This window comes from Cuculus canorus, chromosome 5 (assembly GCF_017976375.1).
Source record: "Cuculus canorus isolate bCucCan1 chromosome 5, bCucCan1.pri, whole genome shotgun sequence".
Lineage (NCBI taxonomy): Eukaryota > Metazoa > Chordata > Aves > Cuculiformes > Cuculidae > Cuculus > Cuculus canorus.
In genome coordinates this window covers 14001451-14027212 of record NC_071405.1, presented here as the reverse complement: position 1 = coordinate 14027212, position 25762 = coordinate 14001451, and the positions used below count along the sequence as shown (strand labels likewise).

Genomic DNA, 25762 nt, shown 5'->3' with positions numbered 1-25762 from the left:
GTGGAAGTGCTCAACTGATGGTGAAGGAAGGCAAATCTCAGCTGGGGTTTTCTGTCAGTCAACCGTAAACATCCTTAGTACGAGCAACATCCACTATAAACCCACCAAGAACAATGCAGCATCTTTAACTCCAAGTGAATCAACTCTTTCTGGATTGTGGAAAACAGATGTGGAGAACGTGTCCTTTAGCAGACATTTTCCATTAGCACAACATACAACCACTTTAAGAAAAGTCTCACTTGGTCTCAGCTCCCCTGCTGTCGCAGTTATAGTGTTATTTGCCCAGAACCTCAGAAAGGCATTTCTAGTTTCCCCTATTAAAACACACCTTTCAAATCCAATTTTAAAAAGCAATGGAAATGGCCAAACATTGAATAACAGCAGAAAAGGGACTCAAGTGGAGGAACCAGTCTATCCTTGTACCTTTGTTATTTAAAAGATCAGTGAAGTCAAAAAGTTCAAATAACTTTTTGCAAACAGTAGGTGGAAGGTGGGTAACGCACTAATTGAGCTCAAAGAAAGTTGGCTTTATACTTCATTCTTCAATACTCACTCGATTTCCAGATGTTTTACAGCCAGCGAGCTTAATTCCAACAGAAAAGGGATTGTGTGGGCACGTCAAACCACTTGCTGACAGCATGGTCAGTGACAATAGATCACAGCTGGACAGGCAGCACCAGAGCACATAGGAATAACAACAGTGAGATGGATACCAAACTTGTGTCCTCTCTATTCATGATACCATGTGCCAGAGGACGTTTCTTATTTCAGGTACACTGAGCTACACTTACCCATCAAACGTTTCAGGAAGGAAAAAACACCATGTCATCTTGGCGATAAACTGGAGAGGGGCCGATTTAGACTAGACATAAGGAAGAATTTCTTCCCTATGAGAGTGGTGGGGCACTGGCACAGGTTGCCCCGGGAAGTTATGGCTGCCCAATCCCTGGAAGTGTTCAAGGCCAGGTTGGATGGGGCCTTGGGCAGCCTGATCTATCGGGATGTCCCTGCCCATGGCAGGGGAGGTGGAACTACGTGATCTTTAAGGTCCCTTCCAACCCAAACTATTCTATGATTTTATGATCTACACCCTTAAAATACTGCTGAGGATCCTGGAGAGCAATAATCATTAAACAATCCCTGAAGAGCCTGATGAAGTAGGTATTACTCATCTCTGAGAAAATTAAGTCACATTTTAAAGTTAATTGTCAAGTTACACAGCAAGCAGATACAAAACAAGAAGCTGAACTCTAATTTGGATCCCGCTAACAAAGAGATTACCCATCTGCTTCAAGTTCAATACCTTGCTGAATTATACCTTGTGGGGCTATTCGGAACACTGGACCAGTCTACATAGCCAACGCTAGATAAATAAAAAACATGTGAAATAAGAACTCAGTCAATTAGCATTATAAAATTACAAGTTTATTGCGATGTAAAATGAGACTTCCCCCTCAACAGCACATGCCAGAACTGTTAGAATTTTATATTTTCAGCTGAGTGTTACTCAAAAATCACATTATTAGAACCAAACTTAATATTTGTTTGTGTATTCATTTTCACAAAGACTACCCTGCATTTATTTATGATTAATGGGCTTATCCAAATATTTTCAATTAAAGACAATTAAACTCAAGCAGTTGAAGAAAATCCTTAATAATGATTCCTTAGCCAAACTAGAGTTTAAGTACATTGGGAACAAAACAGGTAGTCGTTCAAAAAAAAGGACTTGATTACAAATACCATTTACGATGGTCGTAGTTGTTTGGCTCATCTCTGCTTATCATCACAGTGTCCTCCAGTTTCAAACATTCTGCTTAGCAAACTAATTACCACAGTTAAACAGGACAGAAAATCAGTCCACATCTTCAGCTAGAGAAATTCCTTCCTTTTTTTCTAGCTTGGATACCTACAAGTGAAAAGGATACCAATTCAACAGTAAAAATCAGTTTGCGTTTAATGTCTTCTGTCTTTTCAGACTTCCATCAAAAAACAGTGTAGAGCCCAGATTTATCAGGAACTGACAGCGGGATACACTCTAGGGGACAACTGAGCTGAACAGACTGTTAGTTGCAGTCAAAACAGAAGGTCAAACTTTTTTCCCACCCACCCCTAAACCTCCTCCAGGCTGCATGCTCCCATCACTTCCTAGTTTTTTGTCAGTTTAGCAACTTCACTTGGCTGACTAAGGAGTGAGACAAGCACCAAAGCCATCTCTGAAGCCAGAAGAGACTGGAAGGAAGGCACGACTGCCCCTTTCAGTGACAGCTGTCAGATCAGATCAGGCCACAGCCCAGAATCCTGCCTGTAACCGTGTGCCTAGAATAATTAAAATGAACACAGGAAATGCTTTTGATGCACACAAAGAGTTTTATAAAACTGTCGCTGTTCTTAAAACTTGAGAAAAGGAATTGCCTTATATTAGGCTAAGCTGTTGATAAAACTAACAATATAAATAGTTTCAGAGAGGATTCTACAAACTCAAGGAGGACAGACAAAGAGCATGAAGTAAACACAATATTCTGCACATTATCTTATCTCTAGCTCTGGAAAATTCAGTTTTACATTCCCTAAATCTATGGGGATATACAGGGACATCATACTATAAATTCCATGTTCTTATGTTCTTTGTTCAGCATGTGCTACTGGTCACAGAAGATATGCTAATGAACAGTCAGGTCAATAAATCTTTTGGGTTGATCAAATGTAGCTACTCTTCTGGTACGGCCAGTAAGCGCTGGAAAAAGCAGAACGGACTATAGATACTCAATCCTTGCGGGTACGTGTGCCAGCTTTCTTCTGAGCTGTGTCACAGCTCCTCCAAATTATGCCAGCTATTAAAATCCCAGTTAACATTTTGGCAAATAGAAATTGTTCAAGTGCATGTTCTGACCACACGTCCTTTACCACAGACATAAGTCAATGGCAGAAGCAACAGACAGTGCTACTGGAGTTCCTGGTGTTGCTCTTAACCACTAGTAATTTCATCGGGTGGAACTTTCAGCTTAGTGGAGCTGAATGACATTAAGACTCCAAGGGCAAATCTGGCAACTCCCAGCAATCTCAGCCTCCTCTTAGCTCTTTTCCTTCTGCAGCAAATACAGAGAGGATTTTGGACTTAAAAAGAGTGAATAACTACATTGGCTTGACTATACTACAAATATTCAAAGTAATAAAGTACTCTTCCACAAATCCAACAGAATTTTCTATTATTAGCACTCCAAATTGTTTCCCTTCACAGACGAGCTCAAGCTGTAACACAACTCTTCTACAGGAAGACTTGGCATTACCCACCTAAAGGTGGGTTTTATGCCATTGAGAGTTTGTGCCTTATTTACACAATCCTGTTATTACACCAGAAAAACCTAAAGGGCATATTAAGACCCAGGAGCATAATTATCAGTGAGGTATTGTCCTAGAGAGTGATTCTTTTCAGAATTATAGTTGTGCTGAATATGCACTGTAAGTGAAAACTCTTACAGTATTCACTTTCTTGAAAAGGGCAGGTGTGACTCATACGATTTCAAGTCATTATTTTCCGGTCTTGCAGAAAGCCACCCATAACAATAAGTTATCAGTTCAGGTTACTGCTGAACTTTATCAGTTCAGGTTACTGTTGCCTAAATAACTGATTCTTCCCCAAAGCTGACTCCGTTTTTAGGAACAAGTTGCAACGGCTGGTACCCTTGCACAGCACAACCACTATTACATACAAATCTAGTTAAAGAGTGTAACAATATCCTGTGTCATTAAAAATTATTAATCACATTTACTGTAAGCATAAAATAATTACATTTTGGTCCAGACCCTACAAAAATATTTTACCCAGCTTCCACCAAGGCCAAAAGAACTTTTGTCCTGGACTTCAGTGGGAAAAAGTCCAAAATGATGGAATAAAACCCCACCACACAGATCTACAAAAAAATGCTGTACAGGGTAGCTTTTATCCTAGGTTTCAAGGTAATAAAACACTATTGCAGCATGTCTGGCATTTCACAGATGAGGGAATTAATATTTTATTACATATATAAACATACTCTTGAAAGCAATTGAGGTGTAAAATCTCTAGCAGAAAAACACTTCAAGGTGCTAAAATTTTTCAGGCCAGCACTTTTGCCATAAAAAAATGCATTAAAATAATGTCAAAGGTGTGACTAAAAACTACCAAAAGCTAAGCACCGTTCTGAGAGTTGCTTGAGCCCCTCCACACCTCACACTGCTCAAATTAAGCACTTAACTGTTGCTGTATTTGAGCAAACATATACTGGTGAGTCAACGACTGGAGGATCAAAAAAGGTATTGTTGTAGAAGCAGGTGGGAGCAGCGTGCACAACAAATTGCTGCCTCTTACTGGCTTTTCCCACACAGATGTAGGTCAAGTCTTAATCCTGCAATTAAACAGATCCCTTCAGACAGGTCCTGAACTGAAACCGAAAGACATAAGCTTGTTCTTCACATTAGCGCAAGACTTTATGAGTATGAGTACACCTATTAGTTTCTGGGCTCAGCACATATATTCTCTTCTTTTTTTTCCATCTTCTTGCTTTCCAAGCAATACGATAAGCGTCACTTAACAAAAAAAAAAACAACAGCCTCCATTGAACACAGAGAATTTTTAGCCTCACAGTTATGTGAAAAGAATAATCATGGTTATTTCTGTATTAAACTTTTATCCTAAATGCTAGGTGTCTTTTCCTAGAGATTCACTGAAACTGGGTTGTCCCATTTCGAGAGCTTTAAATATAAAAATGTACAATAAGCAGAGGGCATTTACCTGTTTATCAATACATCTGAATTGCCAGGACCATGTGGTGTTATAAAGGAAAGGCCTCAAGTCAAAGCGGTTATCATCGGGACTGTAGTTTTCAGCATGGTAGGAAGGGGTGAGGGTGGTCATTTTATGTCTGTTAATGGAATACATCCTGAAGAAATGCTTAACCTTTGATGCCACCTGGTGTACAAAGAATATAGCAGCTAATCAGACAAAGTTTCTTAGTATTTAAAAAAGATGAGAATGGCATTTTAGAGACTGTGTTCTAGTTTTACGCACCACCTCGGTCTCTGCACCCAACGTTCACCAATAAGGAAGTGCCTTGTAAGAAATCCATCAGTAAGCACTAGTAGCTGCAGTTCAGGTGACTATGCACAAGAGAAGAAGAACTGCCTAACAGCAAAGCAGGCATCTCTTCAGTTTAAACAGTTTTTCAAAGCAAAAGCCATTTTTTGTCTCAGAATACACAATGAAAGGCTTCAAGAGCCATACATCTTTTAGAGAATAAATTCACAGAAACATAGAATCATAGGATGATTTGCGCTGGAAGGGATCTTAAAAGATCATCCAGTTCCCGCTCTCCTGCCATGGGCAGGGACACCTCCCACCAGACCAGGCTGCTCAAAGCCCCATACAGCCTGGCTTTGAACACCTCCAGGGATGGGGCAGCCACAGCTTCTCTGGGCAACCTGTTCCAGTGCCTCACCACCCTCATCATGAAGAATTTCTTCCTAATGTCTAATCATAATCTTCCCCTTCCAATCTAAACCCATTCCCCCATGTCCTATCACTACATGCCCTTGTAAAAAGTCCTTCCCCAGCTTTCTTGTAGCCCCTTTCAGTACTGGAAGCTGCTCTAAGGTCTCCCCAGAACCTTCTCTTCTCCAGGCTGAACAACCCCAACTCTCTCAGCCTGTCCTCATTGCAGATGTGCTTCAGCCCTCTGATCATCTTCGTAGCCCTCCCTCTGGACCCCATTCCAACAGTTCCATCTCCTTCTTATGTTGAGGATTCCAGAACTGGACACAGTACTCCAGCTGGGGTCTCACAAGAGAGAGAGAGGGGGAACTTGCTGGCCACTCTTCTTCTGATGCAGCCCAGGATACAGTTGCATTTCCCTTGGAAGGTACAGTTTTGAAGTAATTGTTCTCAAATTACCCCATTATTATTATCCCCTTCAGCTAAAACAAACTCCACACGACCTTTCTCCAAATATACTCTATTTTGGCAAAGACTTTACATGATTTTATTATTTTTTTTAATATTACCTCTCTTGGAGTACAAATTTCCTTCCACATATTAACCAGCTTACAGAACATACTGTATGGTCCAGCCTTTGCAATTTTTCTCAATTTGCCATAGATGGAGAGCTCTGCATATGTCATCCCCATATCTGCCTGAAATCACACACATAGAAAGTCACTGAAAATCTTAACTATGCAAATGACAACTAATAGTTTTATGGAGCAACTAAAAATAACTAAATATAACTAAAAATAGTTTAATCAAAGAAACATTACAGAGAAATTGTCAATGATTAAAAAGACAAAGCAGAATTAAAATAAAAAATGGAATCTGTCTGAAATGAGAGATTTGAAATTCCTCATTAATATATTTGATTTGGCCAGAGGAAACATTTCTTTCCTGTGGAAGGTGGGTTCATTTTCCCGCCTAGGTAGTTTAAATATAGTGTACATAGTAAGGTAAGGCCAAATGAAGAAAACCATTAACTCTAGTGCAGCAACTCTTTGCTTTATCATAAAGAGTAGTTATATATCTGGTAGCTCCCAGAGATGGTGGTTGGGCTTAACAATCCCCTCTCATCCAAGTGGACAGCAAAGAGAAGGGCAGCGGGAGAGGAAGAAGGGCCATCAGCCATTTTAATGGCAGTAAGGCCCTGACTGACTCTATTTTGATGTTAAGGAGCTTCAAAACAAACCGAATTTCAGAACATCCATCCTTCTAATTGCCTAAAGTATAAAATCATTCCAAAAAAAGTTAATTTGCTGTTTTGGAAACTATTGTCAACATAGATAAGCCTGGAGTGGGATACTAATACCTGGTCAGCGGCTTTAAGATTGTTCACAACATGCTTGTCAACAAGCATGGATACATATAAGAGCAAACAACAGTTATTGGACAAAAAATAAACAAACGTTGGGATCAGGCTTACCAGAGCATTTTAAAGGCACTGCCCATTACCTCATCAGTTTGAGCCACTTGTCCATCCACGAGGGGCTCTAACTCAGCAGTCGGTGGAGCTGACATGATACTGTAAGACAAAGATGAAAACAAAACCATGGATTCTACCCAGCCTCTTGAGTAGTCTTCTTGATTAGCATTTGCTGCATTACTGCAACTTAATCTCTGTTAGTAGAGAAAAGCAAACTGTGTCCTACAAAATGCTGCACCAAATATCACAGCCTCACCGCTCACCTTCTGAGGGCCGTGAGCTGAAAATTTTCAATGCAATATTGTATGAAGTTCTTCAAATCGTCCTTGCTGATTCCACCGATGGGATTGATATCAGCACTTGAGCAATCGTACTTCGTCAAGTAGCCTCGGAGACTGAGCAAGAGAGGGAATTCCATATAGTAAGAATAAGAATAATGTGACTTTAGTATACTATATAATATTTCATACCATATAGAATACCTATGTCATATAAAGACAGGGAGAAACAGACTGCAGCTGACCAAGTTGTTAACATATTTATACACTGTAAAGAGCAAACGAGCTCAGCAGCAACAGGGCCATCCTAAAGCCATGAATTTACCAGGAGGAAGACAATATTTTAAACAATTATGAAGCATGCCCATTCTAAAGTAATATATTTGAGGCAAAGCAATCAAAATTCTGTGCTGAGCAATTAAAAAAATAAATCCCCAAACACCCATAGAATCAGATGACACTACCCTCCCAGATTCTGAGATTATCAATTCCACAGTCTTATGGGCATTGCCTTAGTCTCCAAATAGTCAGCTGTTATAACAGCACTGCAGATTTTTAAAATCTCTTTTTCAGCTCACAGTTCACAACTTAATTCCTATTACAGTAATTGAAAATGCAACGCCTAAGAGGCACTGAACTGAAAATGGCTAAGGAAGGAACAGCAGTTTATTGGAAAATTTTGACAATGCTTGGGCTAAACTTCTGAAAAATACACAAATTTCCATTCAGGCCCATTCAGCTATTTTCATTAATTTCACTGTTATCAATGTATTCTTAGCTTGTTACCTCTTCTGAGTAATAACCTACACTGGGATTTGGTAGAGTTGCAAGGAAACGCAATGATCTCTTCTCTGTTCGCCTGGTTTTAGATTTCTCACTTTCACTAACCTTTCATCCACATTGGCTGATCCCAGCACCAGAAGCCCTCCTGGCATCCCACGAGTCCAAAGCGTCAGCTGAGCAAACAGGTAGGCAAGGACCATTCTTATTCTAGCCTGCAAAGCACAATGAAAAATAAAGCAATTCTATAAAGCAGAATTTCTCCCCAATACTTTTTATTAATCAGTTCCTCAAGCAAACCCATAAAGAACAAAATGCGAGAGGGTTAAATGTTAATGCAAGAATGATGGTCTTGTGCAGAAGATGCCGTACACACATAGAAAAGCCAGGTTCGTTATCTGCTACAGCCATAGACTTAAATGACTGGGAGAGTTTATTATACTCAGAATTGAAGAATGGGGAGTAACTGCCATTTCCTACCTCTCAGAAGCACTAATATGGATCCATGAGGGATGAACTATGCAGATAAACCATCTGTCCAATACATCCTTTTATGGAATATTAGACTAAAGAGATTTACTTACAAAAAATTTGTAGAAAGTTTTCTCTGCCTCTGTCTCTATTCTGAAACTGTACTTCTTCTAAGGATAATAATACCAAACAGACCTGAAATTCAGCCTCCAACTTTAGCCACAATTGTGTCTGATGTTAAGCAAATCACCACACTCCTGTGACTGAAGCTGATAAAGGATTCAATGTTTGCTTCCAGAGGAGACAGCTGGAGTTCTCCAGTAATAGCAGAAGAAAGATCAAGTCCTCGGCTAACAGAAACTATCAAACACAATAATTAACATTTAGCCAGAATTAAAACAGAGTTGCTGGTTAGCTTTTAAGAATAGGCCAAAAAGAAAGCTATCAAGACAGTGACAGGTATGACAGGAGCCAGGGACTCGAAGCCACCAGGCAGTTATATTTTCTGTCATTCCGTACGAAGTGTATACCAGCACTATCCAGGCACAGCACTAATCCGATCTGACACAATGAAAATGCATAACTGGAAATGTGTATTTGAACTGCATTTTATAATCCTATTGAATATTAAATATGTTCTGATTCAGAAGAAAAAATTGCCTTCTACCTTTTAAAACTGAAGACATCTAGGAACTGGACTGGGAAGCTTGACATCTCACACAGAGCCTTTTAAAGGCTGCTAACATTCACCAGAGGGAAGTTTAGTAAACATCAGCAATATTCTTGAAATATACCATTTTGTACTCCAGAAAAGAAGGGAAAGGGAAAGGGAAAGGGAAAGGGAAAGGGAAAGGGAAAGGGAAAGGGAAAGGGAAAGGGAAAGGGAAAGGGAAAGGGAAAGGGAAGGGAAAGGAAGGGAAGGGAAAGGGAAGGGAAAGGGAAGGAAAGGAAAGGGAAGGAAAGGGAAGGAAAGGAAAGGAAAGGAAAGGAAAGGAAAGGAAAGGAAAGGAAAGGAAAGGAAAGGAAAGGAAAGGAAAGGAAAGGAAAGGAAAGGAAAGGAAAGGAAAGGAAAGGAAAGGAAAGGAAAGGAAAGGAAAGGAAAGGAAAGGAAAGGAAAGGAAAGGAAAGGAAAGGAAAGGAAAGGAAAGGAAAGGAAAGGAAAGGAAAGGAAAGGAAAGGAAAGGAAAGGAAAGGAAAGGAAAAAAGGAAAGGAAAGGAAAGGAAAGGAAAGGAAAGGAAAGGAAAGGAAAGGAAAGGAAAGGAAAGGAAAGGAAAGGAAAGGAAAGGAAAGGAAAGGAAAGGAAAGGAAAGGAAAGGAAAGGAAAGGAAAGGAAAGGAAAGGAAAGGGGAAAAGGAAAAGGAAAAGGAAAAGGAAAAGGAAAAGGAAAAGGAAAAGAAGGGGTCTGACTTGATTCAACCTACATGAAACACACCTGCACATTCTGGAGTGCCAGGTTTTCTCGGCTGCTCCCCCCGTAGACAGAAAAACAGGGAGTTCGACCTGTCACCATGCTGAAAATTCCCACAATAGCTTTCACAGCCGCATCTATGTTCAGATTGATGTGATAGCTGAGAAGAATTCAAGCAGAAGTGACTCAACTAGCACAATCTGATAAAATAGCATTAAAAAAGCAAACAGCCCACACATACAACAATGTTTTAAAGGCTGCTACCATCTCAGATCTGACATGAAGAAAACCACTTTCTACAGTTTGTTTCTAAATTGCCATGTCTTTCACCAAAAGCTCCCAAGTTTGCCTCACATTTACCACTTAAATAACAATGTCTGTAATGCTCCTCCTTAACACATCTACAATTCTTCTCCTATTTTCTCCTGTTTTAGAGTTTGAACGTTTAATAAGAAAGTCTTTGCCACAACAAGATTTTTTTCCAGCACTTCTCAATTTGTACCTGCCTATTTGCTCAGCCAGAAGCTTAGCCCTGTTGCAAGTATCCTGGGAGGAGTTCTCACTAGCCATGTAGCAAGTGGTAAAGATACGCTTGCAAAATTCTCGAGGGTCCTCAGGGACATAGGTCTCATCATTCACAATCCTGCGTGCATCAGCCAGCACATCTGCATCTGAAGACAAAGCAAAAGAAACAGAATTAGAGTGGAAATGCTGGCACTCCTGCTATCCAGGATATACAAATATCTTATACGTATCTTGCATTCCAATTAAGCTTTACACTACCCATCACAAATAAAATGAAAAAAAAAAATCTAACTCCCCAAACATATTTACATATATCAAATTAAAGAATCACTGATTTTGCTCCTAATTTTGAACACTTAAATATTAAATTCTTTTGGTTTATGACTTACAAAAATTTCATAGAAAATATGATCCAATATGTACAAAGGTTTAGCTAAATGCATGTATATAATCATAGAAATCTTTGGTTGAAAAAGACCTTTGAGATCATCGAGTCCAACCATACCTGTCCACTACGAAACCACGTCCCTGAGCACTTCATCTACCTGTCTTTTAAATACTTCCAGGGATGGGGACTCGACCACTTCCCTGGGCAGCCTCTGCCAGTACCTCATAACCCACTCAGTGAAGAAATTTTTCCTGATGTCTAATCTGAACACGCCCAGATGCAACTTGAGGTCATTTCCTCTCATCCTATCACCTGTCACTTGGGAGAAGAGACCAACACCCACCTCGCTACAACCTCCTTTCAGGTACTTGTAGACAGAGATAACATAAAATGTAGTCTACGTAAAGCCATTCTAAAAGCTTGAAGCATACCTCACCATGTTTTATAGTACTGAATTTAATAGAAGGAGAAAATTCTCATGATAAACCGAAATTTCAAAACTACAGCAGCCAACATCGTGAATGATACACTGGATAGAACCTAGCCTGAGTTCCACATCCAATTCTTAAACTCCAAATGAAAACTATTTAGCCAATGCAAAGAACCCAAACTCTGGACACACATTTTTGCTGAAATTTTTGAAGAGATACAGCGGATTCCATTAGAACAACAGGGCAAGAGTCTACCATTAATGACCTCTTGCATCTAATGCACCCAGCTAATATTAACTTGTTCATAACCATTAGCAAGCATAGCTAGCCAGACATCCATATTTACTCACTTCCATTCTTGACTGCCAGGCACACCTGGTGACACATGGAGTATACTATGCAAGCTGTAGCAGAGCTGTCAATTCCACCACTAAGAGGTAAGAGAAATCCTGCCTTGAAAACAGAAGAAGGAAGACATTCCAAACAGCAAAATAAGAAATATATATATTGTACTCTATAGAAACACTCCTGTAAAAGGACCGCATTTGCGTTGTTCAAGTCTGCTTGTATTCTGTTGGGGAAAAACAAACAAACACACAAACAAATCAGATCTAGCAAACTCTCTTAAGCTCTTCTCAACTGGATAATCAACCAAGTAGCCAGAGTAAACCCTTTGGCTAGAAAAGCTTCCAGCATGCCTTCCTCCTCCTCCAGTAAGACGGGGGAGTTAATAACAAGGATTAAATTTTCCATGTATACTTCAATACTGAACTGAACTACAAGTTCATGTAACCCTGCTTATTTTAAACATCTGCATTATGTGATTACAATATTTTATTTAAAGAAAAAAACAGTGTTTCAAAAAAAAAGTAATCTCCTTTCTTAGGTAAGCTTGACTGTTGCTTTCAAACAAAGCACAATTCCTAAGGGAAACGTCTGACGAGCACACTGAAGTCACACCTTACATACAGGTTTTAAGTCTGAATGAGCTACCAGTGAAAAACTCAAACCTTGCACTTTGCACTAATATCACTGTGCATTAACAGCAGCACAGGGTAGCAATGTGTACTGTCCCTACAGCACAGAAGATGACGTGTATATCAAGGCAAAGAACAAAATAAGTTTTTCTTACCTGTTTGCTGCGCCTTAAATAGTCCCAAAGCCAACATGCAGGACCAAGGCTGAAATTACAGCAGAATATGCTTATTCCAAGAAGTTTACATAGTAAGACCTAAGCAAGCCAATATATTTACTGTGGTCTTCCAATGAGCTACTTCCTTTACTTAAGAGATAAACATGAGATCTTATTTACATCTTCCTTTACTTGTTTGAGTTTGTGGGGTTTTTTTAATCAAAATAAATTCAAAGCAACAGATTCAGTATGTTCTTACCTGATCTCCTCCTCGGGACTATGATGTCTCCACTGAATTGGCATACAAGTAGGTACAGCGACATCATCAGAACATGACAGAGCAAAATTCACTTTTACTCTGGGATAAGGGTGCACTTTGCTTGCCTAAGCACATTAGAATTGAGAAGATATCAACTTTAACATAGCATATTCCTATAAAAAAATCAGATCTACAGAATATTGTGAAAATTAAGACATACAAATACTTTTTAAATTCAGTAATTATTCAGAATTGATGGAGTTAGCAAACATAACTCCTTTAAAGAATTCTTACCGCTAAGTTACGAGATGAAATCTCTGCTCTGTAACTTCGAACATCCTCCAAGTCCAGAGTGGCAACCAGCACCTCCTGTGAAAAGGCTTTCAACATTAGATTGATTCTACACAAACAGATAAACAACATTTTACAGGCCTGGACTACAAAAAGCGTTGGGAAAGAAGAATGCACACAACAGTTTTCAATATAGATTTTTATGTGCACTTCTGAGTCATTTCTGACTCAGCAGAATTACATTACAAAGCAAGCACAACTGACTCGCTTCACCGAGTACACTACAATGCTCATAAACCACAAGACATTTACAGACCTTGTCAGATGGCTGAACAATGGGTTCACCATCAGTTATGGCAAAGGAAAAAAGAAAAAGGCAAGAAACATAATGGGGAAAAGACTGATTTGGCACATAATGTGAGGAAGCCTACAGCTTTGATGACAAATCTTCTGAGAAAGGGCTTTCTGAAGTGAAGCTCAACGTATCAAACCTTTTGTCTACCAGACCACATCATAATTAGAACACTGCGATCTTTGTCTTTTTATTTCTTAGCTAAGGGAATACAAGTTAATAGGGTCTCTCCTAAACATGGTGATTGCATATACAAATATTTTCATTAAGTTTCTCCACTGCGACAGCTCTTCCTCACTCGCAAGAGCAAGAAAACTACTGGGCAATTTGACTAGAAAAAAACCTTGGATCCAGTTGAATAGCATGGTAAAAATACATCTTTCATAGCATACAGACATGGACTTAGTATGTGGACTCTCTGGGAAGTGTTAAGCATAAAAGTAGCTGTACTAGTTTCAGCTGTAACTAGCAGCTCAGATTGCCCGGGGAAGCTGCGGCTGCCCCATCCCTGGAGGTGTTCAAGGCCAGGTTGGATGGGCCTTGGGCAGCCTGATCTAGCAAGACGTGCCCCCGCCCATGGCAGGGGGGCTGGAACCTGACGATCTTTAAGGTCCCTTCCAACCTAAACTACTCTATGATTCTACAAATATATTACCACGTCATCGAGTGAAAACTGGGATCCTTGCGCAATTGTTTCTCCATTCATTGAAATCATGGCACAGCCATCATAATACAGCCGATCACCATCACAGCCTTTCTGGTTAGCTAAAATATATATTCCACCATTCTGGAAGGAAAGTAAACATACAAATAAATGCTTTTCAGAATAGAGCACTTGACACCATATTAAAAGACAAAATGTTATTTCTCTGTTCCTGCCATTCTTATAATCTTCCTCTGTCTTTATTTTGTGAATGATTTGCGACTCTTTCTTGTCATTTGGAAAGTACTTCACATGTGATATACACGACAGAAACAAGTAATTACATAAGTAAATGTAGTACGTGAACCCTATCCCTTTCACACTATTAAAAGACAGGAGTCTTCTGTTATTAGCAAGTGTCATTCCCTCAGCCCAATTAGAGAGGGCTACACCTCTAAATTGAAATTCTAAGTTCAAATTGAGAATGAGAAAAGCAGGAAGATGATGACAGAAGTTGTGTTTGGATATTTGAGGACAGAAAACACTAACCAAAAGCATGTTAAATTACAATGGCAAAGCAGTTGTACAGATCAAATATGTTTCAGAGTGTAGTGCACATTCATTACTTTGTTTTTGTCCCCATCACTGCTAGACAGAATTACAGGCTATTAACTAAAAGTCTTCTCTTCTTCAAAATAAAACAGAACTTTCAAAGTATAAAAATATAATTCATTTTAAGTAACAAGATGACAGGAGGTAAAAAAGGAATCTGAGTTCAAACACAGATTTATGTTTCCCCTTTCTGATATAGTTACCGTTATTTCTCCAACACAATATTGCTGTGTGAATGAAAATCGAGAAAGAAACTGTCATCTTAAGGAAACAAATGAGACTTCTGGTTGATTTTATATGTGCCAGGAAAATAACTTCCTCTGTTGACCGAACTACAAGCTGGCAATGAGCTGTCGTTCAGTACATAAAGCACACAGAGAGAGACTGCTGAGGCACAGATAATTACAGGGAGCAACCACAGCCACCGGCTGTTTGCCCTTTATGCAGAATGTGCATTCAACACCCGAGCTGGTTATTCTCTGTATGCAGTGGATCCAACATTTCATACTTTCAATTACTGAAAGACAGTTACTCTAACTATTTTCCATCCATTATCCAAGTGCAATACTTTTCTTCCTCAATGTTTAATGGAATTAAGATTGAGGACATCAAAAACATTTTTGGAGTGTCTCCTGAGCTGGGAGTTATCAAACTGTTTTAAAGTATTCTGATTCTTCTTTATAGACCTGTGTGAAAGAGAGATGATACAACTGGCACGCCGGTGCAGAAATACATTCTCCCATACGAAGTTTCTTCTGCGAGTTCCTCCTGCACACACACAAGTAGGTTTGTATCTCTCCTATTCCCATGCAAATATCAAATGACCTCTCTTTCCAGTCTGCTGCTCCACAGACCAGACAGAGATAACCTGCAAGCAAATGGCATCTGGAATTTGGGGTCACAGAGGTGGAAACAAAGGATTTATTTGGAGAGGGACTTTTTACAAAGGCTTGTAGTGATAGGACTAGGGACAATGGGTATAACCTGGAGAGGGGCAAATTTAGACTAGACATAAGGAGGACTTTCTTCACCATGAGAGTGGTGAGGCACTGGCATAGGTTGCCCAGGGAAGCTGTGGCTGCCCCATCCCTGGAGGTGTTCAAGGCCAGGCTGGATGGGGCCTTGGGCAGCCTGATCCAGTGGGAGGTGTCCCTGCCTATGGCAAGGTGGATGATCTTAAAGGTCCCTTCCAACCCAAACTATTCTACGATTCTATAGTGCTTCACATTAGACCATGACAGTAGGATAACCGAAAGTAAGAGAATTCTTCCCCTACAGCTGATTCAATCAGGGAAGGTGATTCCAGGTAAGAAAACAAGAAACTAAGAACAAGACCTGTCAAGGCCACCCCACCAACACAGGAAGAAAATGCTATCTCCTATCCCAGGAGAGGAGTCTCTTTTGAAACAAAATGAGGTGCATAACAAAAACCTAATTTTATCTTTTTTTAAGCGTATACCTTTGCTGTTGCAGAATTCACCAAATCCACACGGGTGTGAGCCTTCCGCAGCACATGGTGACTCCCAGAGGAATTAGTGAAAATTTCCACACCGTCAAGTCCCATTTCAATATGAGGGCTGTCAAAGCAAAAGGCAGAAAACAAGTCAGCTGGCAATACTACGCTGTGAATGCTGCAGGTATCATTTAAAAGTACTGATAATTGAACACATCTATGTGTTGCCAGTTTTCTGCACATCTTAGCTCAAAAAAGGATAAGACTCTCAAAAACATCTGTTTTCTTGCATTGTCTGACTCTTCTGTCAAAGACCAGTAGGGGCTGCAGAGGGTGGAAGGGCTTTTGCTCATTCTGTTTTAAATGAAATGCCTTCTACTTTACTCTGTAGAAGCCTGGGTCTCAAAGAAAGAGCGAATAAGACAAACTTGGTTGGAAAGGAGACACTCTTGTAATGTCAGCTGTTCCACTTTCCTTCTTCCTTAGAAAATCCAAAAGCAAAAGCAAACAGAACCATGAGAAGGAAAAGGCTTTTACTGCTTTCTTCTTGTTCCAATGTCTAAAGAAAGAAATACTAAAAAAATCCTATCTTACCACACCTTCTGCAGTCACAAGGAAATGAATGTCTGTAACTGGGAGATTTGGAAAAACACCCGGAACATTTCATTTCATGTTAACTGAAACAGCTTTCACACAACCACAACTCCACCCCCACCCGTGAATTAAGACCTTTGTGAATGGGATCAACTTTGTAGTTGGGAAGAACTTTAAATTGTAACAGGAACTAAAATAATAACAGGAAATGTTACTTAAGGGCACTATGCTTTCTTTCTCTTTTCCTTTCTCTTTTTTGTTTCCTTACACATTACCTTTATGCATTGTCTGATGCTGGTTAAAAATCGAAGCAGAAGGACTATGCAAACAGCTAAGCAGTAAGAAACAAGTGCTACATCTCAAAGTGGCATTCCCTAGAAGTTTACGCTCTAGCTTGTCAAGTATAAAAGCCCTATTTGTCTGTTAAGTGGAATGCTTTGGAGGAGCCAAAGTCAAAGACAAAAAGAATTAAGTAAATAAAATAAAAAGCCCTACTAGCACTCTCAGCTTTTTAAGACTAGGCACAGTAAGTGGCAATAACACAGGATTCTAGTGGCTGGATAAAATTGATACGACAAATTGATATAAAATAACTGTAACTTTGGCCCTAAAGCAGTGGCTCTTTGGATCCAAAGAGGACATTTCAACCTCAGGCTCAACTAGAAGCTGAACAACACCTGGAAGGGGAGCACTATAGCTACCTGTTATCTGTTTCCTCAGGTCATCTTTTGCATTCCACTTATTTTTGGTATTTCTCTCCTACCTTCTGTTTCAAATGAACTTAGCTTAACTTCCTAAAACTTCTTTTGCCACTCTGCATCCAGCCTAGCGAAATCTTTCCCGTGAGGTATTTATTGCTCCTAATAAATATTTTAGCTTAATGGCACTTTCTGAAAGATAGACTACCTCGAAGAATAATAAGCAGGTTTCTTTCAAACATTTATTTGAGGGTACAGGGTATGTTTTAGTTTGCTTTTCATTTCTTTTTCTCCTTTACCTGTTTGGTGCCCAGAGTTCTTCACATATTTCTGCCCCGAGGCAGGTATCTTTGGTTGCTAGCACTGCATCCCCAAAAGGAACAGTTTCCTGAGAAAGAACAAGAACATCATTACACAAATGTAATAGAAGAATCTACATCATCCAAAAAGTTAACCATTGAATACCCACTTCCTTCACATTACATCTTCCTTCATTTTATACCAAGTTTAAGCAAAAAAAAAAAAAAAAGCTCTAAATGGCAAATCTCTGAATTCTGTTGAATTTTTGTGTCGAAATCCAGTGTCGGATCCAGTGCTTTGCTTCAGGACAGGACAATTGCCTTTGAACTAAGCAATCTACAAAACAGAGAGTGTCTTCCACTAAAAATCACATTCATGCTTTAGTGGGAAATAGGGTAAGTTTTTTAACCTTCTGAATGACGAAGGTTACATTTGTTTATTTATTTATTTGCCTCGAAACATAGTTATTTCTAGTTTCAAACACAGATAAGCTCAGTACTAGACCTGTGCAAAACAGGACAATCTTAGAATCATAGAATCATAGAATGGGTTGGGTTGGAAAGGACCTTAAAGATCATCCAGTTCCAACTCCCTGCCACAGGCAGGTACACCTCCCAACAGACCAGGCTGCTCAAGGCCTCATCCAACCTGGCCTTTAACACTTCCAGGGAAGAGGCATCCACAATTTCCCTATGTCTTCAAGGTCCCATATATATATATATCTAAATGAGGCAAATGTAAAACCTACTTTGCTGCCAAATACTACCACAAACAAGATTAAATTATGCTCTTATTTAATGTAACTGAGAACTATCACTGAAATCTATAAGTTTGCAGCATGTAGAAATTGGTGTACTACAGTTTTATACCACAAATTCTATTCATTTAAATTGCTGAATTGGGAAATTTTAGAATTAAAACGTCCTTTACAAACTTACCTGTCCAGTCACTTCCTGAATTATCCTGGGTAGAAAATATTCCTCCACGTGCCTAAAACAGGTTTATAGGTTGTGAATACATTGCTATGTAAATTACAGCAGAAAATCTATAATGTCCACATACGGTCACCTTCTAACACTTATTAAAGAAATTGAGCTTCAGTTTACAAGGCTGTGCATGTTTAAGAAAAAGAAAGAACCTTCATACTTTCAGTGAAACTAATCACAAATCATCAGCTAGCACCATCGCACTTGGCTTCAGCAATGCATGGTAAACTCCATCCCAGCTATAACCTAGACCTAACAACACACCATGCAGTCAAATACCAACTAAAAGTTTCTCTTTTTGCAGTATTACCACATAAACAACTCAGAAGTCACCTGGAACTGACTGAGCTTAGGAGGACTCTCTCAGAAGTACTTTACCGACTCCATCTGGACAGAACCATTCTTTGACCACAGGATGAGTACACGGCATCAGAAATGCGCATCGAATATATTTTGCAGCATCATAAGGTACATAGCATTCACCCCGAGATTGTTAAAATTCCGAAAGAGCATGCCCATTTCACACTGTTTTCCAGTTTAATATTGAACAGGATACCGCAACTCAGCAGATAAACTTAGGCTCTTCCAATCCTGAACTGCATATAGTCAGAAAGTAGACACAAGGAAAATGACACTACTACACTGTTGCAGGATCACTCAGACACACTTTTCCTTCCAGTTCAGCAATTCAGAGTTAGATTGTACTTAATAAGCTTTCTAACTGAGCTCCAATTCAGTTGCTTAACTGACTCTGCTGCTCACCCTGTAGCAGCATTGAGAGACCACTACCGAGATTTCCATCCTTTCTCTGTGGCTGCAAATGGCAAACTGTGTTTTCGCACACAATTTGAATGGTAGCCAGCTTACCTTGCTTTGTTCCATGGGGTGAACCACCTAAGTTCCCTGTAGTTTCCTGCATTTGCCAATGATATTTTGGGTCTGATCAAAAGAATTTTTCTTAAAACATAAAACAAAAGAGAAAGGGCAAGTTAAGACCTGCTGTACAGCCAAACGGGACCAAATAAGAACACTGAGTACTAGCAATTCTTTTTTTTCTATCATGATGTACATTGAACTACTACATAGAATAATACTTAAAGTTTCAGTCTGCAGACTTAAGGGTGGTTTTTTGGAGTCTTTCAGAAAGCAGTGGAAATTTAGTTTCGACAAATTCAGAAAGGAAAAAGAGATAATAGAAAACATTAGCTGTCTCTCTGAAAGTTAGTAGGTAGGAAGACAACTCCATCGCTTTACATAGCACTGAAGAATCTTTCTTGAACGCCACACAGATCTCTGAAAGGATACACTGACGTACTGCTTCACAAAACGCATAAAGAACTACTTACTTATTTAAAAATATCACTCGACAATTGTAGCGAACATTTCTGTGCAGAACAGGCCTGTGAAAATAAGCAAAGTTACCAGTGGCTAAGCTCATGAAATGAAATTTTAGAAAGCTACAGAATCTACTTCGCTGCACAAACACTATTTTTAAGACAACATCTCTATACGGTATCACTAAAGGAAATGAAATAAAACCATATATCAAGTTTTAGCTTTTAATTTTTTTAATTCAAATAGTTGTTCGGAAAAATGAGTTACTGGCTATGCTGTCAGTCTCGGGTTTATCAACTGCTGCCAGATTACTAGTGTGCCAGAGAAACACAAGCAGACTCAAAGAATGCTACTGGCTGGGCTAACTTATTTCATTAACCCTGGCTCCGTTTGATATCACCAGGCTAGTTCAAAACAGAGCTAGCTTTATGCATTTATAGCAATACTGACAAGCAGGTGTACGTGCTAATTTACAGTTATAACTTCTCACTGTTCACAGTCAGCACATGACTTACAATGGTTTCAGTGCTTCTGACACACGTATGTTGCTTAAAGATGCCTGCCTGTCCAAGTAAATTACATTAGCCCTGACACTCCTGAAAGAGTCAATTAATAAAGCCCTTTGCATTACATATAACCCAAAGTCTTATTCATGGCAAGACAGCACAGCCATTAAGGTACCAAATAAATAACTCTAATGATAAAGTTTCTCTCTGAAGGGCTCAGCCACCAGAAACCTTTGAAAGGATTCTCTTTCAGGAAGTGTTTTCCGTGTTGCAGTCCTAGTCACTGTAATTAAAAGGAAAAGTAGTGCAGTTCCATCTACACATTTGGTACTGAGTCCTCACTACCCAGAAAGACAGCAGAGGCAGTATTCCTACAGACCTTCCCCTTTATCATATGTACACAAAAAAACTTACATTCCCACATCACAGATAATATCTTGAGTAGCTGGAGACTCCAAAAGTTTTGCCAGAGCTTGAAATGAATGCAAGAGCGTGTCAGACTCATAATAGTGATCCGAGCAGCCATAACCACTGTGCATTAAAACAAAAGAAATAAAGAATTCAGCCAAATTGGCACCAGAGCCAAGGGATCAAAACTCCTTCATAGAATGATAGAATGGTTTGGGTCGGAAAAGACCTTAAAGTTCATCCGGATCCAACCCCTCTGCGATGGGCAGAGACACCTCCCACTGACCTGGTTGCTCAAAGCCCCATCTAACCCAGCCTTGAACAACTCAGTGATGGGGCATTCATGACTTCACTGCAACCTGTGCCAGTGCCCCACCACCCTCAAAGGAAAAAAATTCTTCCTAATATCTAAATCTCTCCTCTTTCAGCTTAAAACCATTATGCCTCATTCTGTCCCTGCACTGCCTCATGAAGAGCCCCTCCTCAGCTTTCCTGTAGGCCCAAAGTTCTGGAATGCTGCTATAAGGTCTTCCTGGAGCCTTCTCTTCTTCAGGCTGAACAAGCCCAACTCTCTCAGCCTGTTCTCCTATGGAAGGTGCTTCAGCCCTCGGATCATCTTCGTGGCCTTTAATGGACTCTCTCTAACAGATCCATATCTTTCCTGCATTGAGGGCTCCAGAACTGGACACAATACTCTAGGCAAAGTCTCATCAGAGTAGAGTGGCAGAATCACCCCACTCAACCTGTTGAGGTTCTCATCCACCAGCACTCCCAAGTCCTTCTCTTCAAGATCATTCTCAAGACAGGGAACACCTCAACCACACAGGTAGTTTATTTCAAACACGCAGAAGCAGCGTTGCCAACATCATGCCCACCGACAGCATTTAAATCTCTGTGGCATTGCTGGATATTTTCAAGAGCAGCAGCCTGGGCCTAAGCAGAAAAACTGCAGCTCCCGTGAAGGAAGACTAGCTGAAATAGGTCAACAAATTATTGGTACCAGTCAGATTTCCAAGAAAAGAGAACCAGTCTTATGCCTGCAACTACAACATCTTTCTTTGAGCTGAGAGATGCATGCTTTTTGTGATGTTCTGGGCGTCAGCGTGGGCACAGGTCATGTTCTTACTGACTGCTCTTCAGGAACCTCCACATAAGAAGGAGATGAAGCTGTTGGAACAGGGTCCAGAGGAGAACTACAAAGATGATCAGAGGGCTGGAGCAACTCTGCTATGAGGACAGGCTGAGAGAGTTGGGGTTGTTCAGCCTGGACAAGAGAAGGCTCTGGAGAGACCTTAGAGCAGCTTCCAGTACTGAAAGGGGCTACAAGAAAGCTGGGCAGGGATTTTTTACAAGGGCATATAGTGACAGGGTGACGGGGGATGGCTTTAAATTGTAGGGGGTAAGATTTAGACTAGACATCAGGAAGAAATTCTTCACGATGAGGGTGGTGAGACAGTGGCACAGGTTGCCCACAAAAGCTGTGGCTGCCCCATCCCTGGAGGTGTTCAAAGCCAGGCTGGATGGGGCTTTGAGCAGCCTGGTCTGGTGGGAGGTGTCCCTGCCCATGGCAGGGGGTTGGAACTGGATGGGCGTTAAGGTCCCTTCCAACCCAAACCATTCTATGATTCTATGAATTAATCAGGAACAGATCCGAACCAGGTGCTCTTACCAGATCTCGAGCTCTGGACCAAGCCGGTACCGGGCTCCTCGGCACTTTGCCATGTCAATACCTGCAAGAAGGTTGGGTTAAACACAGTCTGGGCAATGGGAACCCGTCAGTGCAAAGCAGGCACAGCCTCTGCTGCAGCCTCAGCCAGAAACGGGCAGAGGGAGGGAGAGAGGGAGAGAGGGCGAGGAGGAGATGGGGGGGGGGGAAGGAGATGGAGGGGGAGAGGAGGGGAGGGAGAAAGAGGGCAGAGAGGGGAGGGAGAGGAGAGGAGAGGAGAGGAGAGGAGAGGAGAGGAGAGGAGAGGAGAGGAGAGGAGAGGAGAGGAGAGAGAAGGGAGAGAGAAGGGAGAGGAGGGGAGAGAGGAGAGAGGAGAGAGAAAGGAGATAGGGAGCCAGGGAGAGGGTGGAGAAGACAGGGAGGAGGAGAGAGGAAAGAGAGGGGAGACGGAAGGGGGGGGGAGAAAGGGGAGAGAAGGGAGAGGGAGGAGAGGAGGGAGAGGGGAGGAGGGGGAGAGGGGAGAAAGGGAGGTGCCGATGCCCCACTCACTTCTGAAAATCCTCTCGAGGTTGCCCTCAAAATCCAGAGCCCATTGGTTGAGGGCGCAGGCGGCGATGGTGACAGCCCTGCCCATGGTTGTCCCGCCACCTCCCCGCCCTTTCCGTTCCGTTCCGTGCCGGTTCCGTGCCGTTCCTCTCCGTTCCTCTCCGTTCCGCGACTCCCACCCGTGGTGCCGGCAGCGTTAGGAGCTCCCCGGCGCCCGAGCAGTGGGAATGCAGCCCGAGCCCTTTGTTTTAGCCCTCCAGCTTGAAGAAGAGTTCGTCAAAACTGGCTCAGAATCTGAGTACTGAAGATAACGGGAGGAGGATCCAAACTTTTGCCCATTATTCACTTTTCAGACCCATTAAAGAAGCTTCCAGGGTACCAGCCCCAAAGCTGGGCTTTACAGATCTCAGCCCCTAACCCGCTTGGTTTTCCTGAACCTCCCTACAGACGGGATTCTAAGTGTATTCTGTGCTCAGTTGTCTCCTTGGGCATCAGTTCCATTTGTCTCAAAACCTGTGTTCCTCTTGACGCTCTCCTGCGCGGTGCCCAAATGGAGCCTTCCAAAACCACCAGTGCCCACAGTGCCCGTGCTTTTGAGACCGAAAATGCCAGCAAATAAAACTCTCTAAAACTCCTTTTGGAGATTTAGAAAGCAAGCAGCCTTTATCAGGACTGGGCAACACGAGGGAGTGATCTCCATCAATCGTGTGCGGCGAGACAAGAGCTGGAGACAGAATATATTTCCTACATGCATATGTTTAAATCTTCCCAGAAATCTTACATGTTTTCTATTATTTTCCAAGGACTAATTTTAATGTTTTTGTGAACTTCTCAACAGTCAAATTTCTTGCTAATTTGGAGCTTTGGAGTCAGCTCTCTGTCTGACTTTGCATTTGAGATAGGGAAAGGCTGCAAACAGAGGTAATTTGAGAAGAAAACACATCTGTAAATAGAATTATAGAATGGTTTGGGTTGGAAGGGACTTCAAAGATCACACTATTCCAACCGCTCTGCCATGGCCAGGGATATCTCCCACTAAACCAGCCTGGCCTTGAACACCTCCAGTGACTGGGCAACCACAACAGCCTGTGCCAGTGCCTCACCACCCTCATCATGAAGCACTTCTTCCTAATGTCTGCTGCAAATCTTAACCCCTCTAATTTAGAATTGTAGAATCTTGGGTTGGAAGGGACCCTAAAGATCATCTAGTTTCAATCCCCCTGCCATGGGCAGGGACACGCCATGCTAGAGCAGGCCATTTAAAGCCATTCCCCCTCGCCCTATCACTACATGCCCTTGTAAAAAGTCCCTCCCCAGCTTTCTTATAGCCCACTTTGGGTTCAGCACAGATCATACTTCACATAAGACGTTATTATCTCCAAAGAATGAACTGTCTGAAAAAAAAAAAAAAAAAAAAACAAAACAAAAAAAAAAAACAAACCATGCTATCAGAGGGACATTCTGTTTAACTTCCAGAAAAAAAAAATATGATTACCTAGATGAAACTTAACTCTACAGATGTGCTGAAGATTCAAATGCAGGCTCAAGGCAGTTTATTCCAGGGTGGTATGATCAGCAACTTCATTGACATCTACCAGCATGAAGGTACCTTGCAGCCTCTGGAGGGTCAGCACCAGTGGGGAACCCCCTTCCAACTCCAAATGCCTCTATTAGTGGCAGGACTTGATGGTTTCCTCAGCTCATTTGCTGCACCTCAAAGAAAGCTGTGGGCCAAGGAGAGCAATGATGGTCTGCTTTGGGCTGCCTGGCAAACAGGAGCACACTGGGGTGGGGCTGGGTCTGCGCCCAGGGCAGCTGAGGCAGTCAGACCTGATTTCCAGCACTGAAGCTGGTGTGCATGAAGTTTCAAATGCATGAGCATCCCTTGAACGGACTAGGATTTGGGGTTGGATCCTCTCTGTGGTGTGCCTTAGGAAGGGTGTTCAGACTGGTCTGCTCTGCTCCACACTGGGGTGGCCCCACCTGAGTACTCACGGCAGTTTTGGGTGCCACAGGATAAAAAGGATCTAAAGCTACTGGAGAGTGTCCAGAGGAGGGCATAGAGTTGGGGAAGGGTTTAGAGGGGAAGCAGCTGGACTCACTCAGTCTGTTCAGCCTGGAGAAGAAGAGACGGAGGGGAGGGAGACCTTATTGTGCTGTGCAACTTCCTCATCAAGGGAGGAGGAGGAGCAGGCGCTGAGCTCTTCTTTCTGGCCACCAATGACAGAGGCCAAGAGAATGGTAGAAAGATGAACCTGGGGAGAGTTAGGTTGGACATGCGGACAAGGTTCTTCACCCAGAGGGTGGTGGAGCACTGGAACAGCTCCCCAGGGAAGCAGCCACAGTGCCAAGCCTGGCAATATTCCAGAAGCATATGAACAATGCCCTCAGCCCCATGGTGTGAATGTTGGGGTTGTGCAGTGGTGAAGGAGACAGACCTCACAAATTTCTTTAAGCATATTCTTTTTAATCAGCATGGCATACAGGAGTCAAATTCAGAAAGTACTACTACGGTTTCTCTTAGTACCAGCTTCTATCATTCAGGTAGATTTCTATACAGTTCCTCAGTTTTCCAACCTTCAGACAAACAGGATGGTTTTGGTTTTGTCTATTCCACACTCTCTTGATTGTTTGCAGCCATGTCTCTAATTCACTTATTCCCAGGAAGTTTATCCCAGCCTGGCCCTATCACACATTCAAGATATATCATCCTGTGTGTCAAGCTTGGAACACTTGGTGTTTTTAATAATGTTTA

General features: G+C 41.4%; 1 protein-coding gene across 3 annotated transcripts; it reads right to left on the bottom strand.

The window, feature by feature from the left end:
- Positions 1 to 1419: 1419 nt before the first annotated feature.
- On the bottom strand, positions 1420 to 23111 carry NADSYN1 (NAD synthetase 1). 3 transcript variants are annotated; one of them, XM_054068807.1, is made up of 21 exons: positions 23011 to 23111; positions 22465 to 22525; positions 20802 to 20918; positions 19893 to 19946; positions 19414 to 19503; positions 18499 to 18550; positions 17560 to 17648; positions 15975 to 16092; positions 13916 to 14047; positions 12912 to 12986; positions 12618 to 12742; positions 12359 to 12407; positions 11577 to 11679; positions 10385 to 10553; positions 9907 to 10042; positions 8111 to 8217; positions 7208 to 7339; positions 6974 to 7043; positions 6040 to 6168; positions 4775 to 4951; positions 1420 to 1909 (listed from the first exon to the last, which is right to left on the bottom strand). In XM_054068807.1, exons 1-21 carry the CDS (start codon positions 23093 to 23095, stop codon positions 1856 to 1858), a joined length of 2124 nt encoding a protein of 707 aa, XP_053924782.1. In that variant the 5' UTR covers positions 23096 to 23111; the 3' UTR covers positions 1420 to 1855. The 3 variants fall into 3 exon arrangements, 2 of the variants coding, with proteins under 2 accessions (XP_053924782.1, XP_053924783.1); XM_054068808.1 differs by lacking the exon at positions 1420 to 1909 and adding an exon at positions 1917 to 3089; XR_008450183.1 differs by lacking the exon at positions 1420 to 1909 and having other exon boundaries at positions 4814 to 4951; positions 6945 to 7043.
- Positions 23112 to 25762: the final 2651 nt, after the last annotated feature.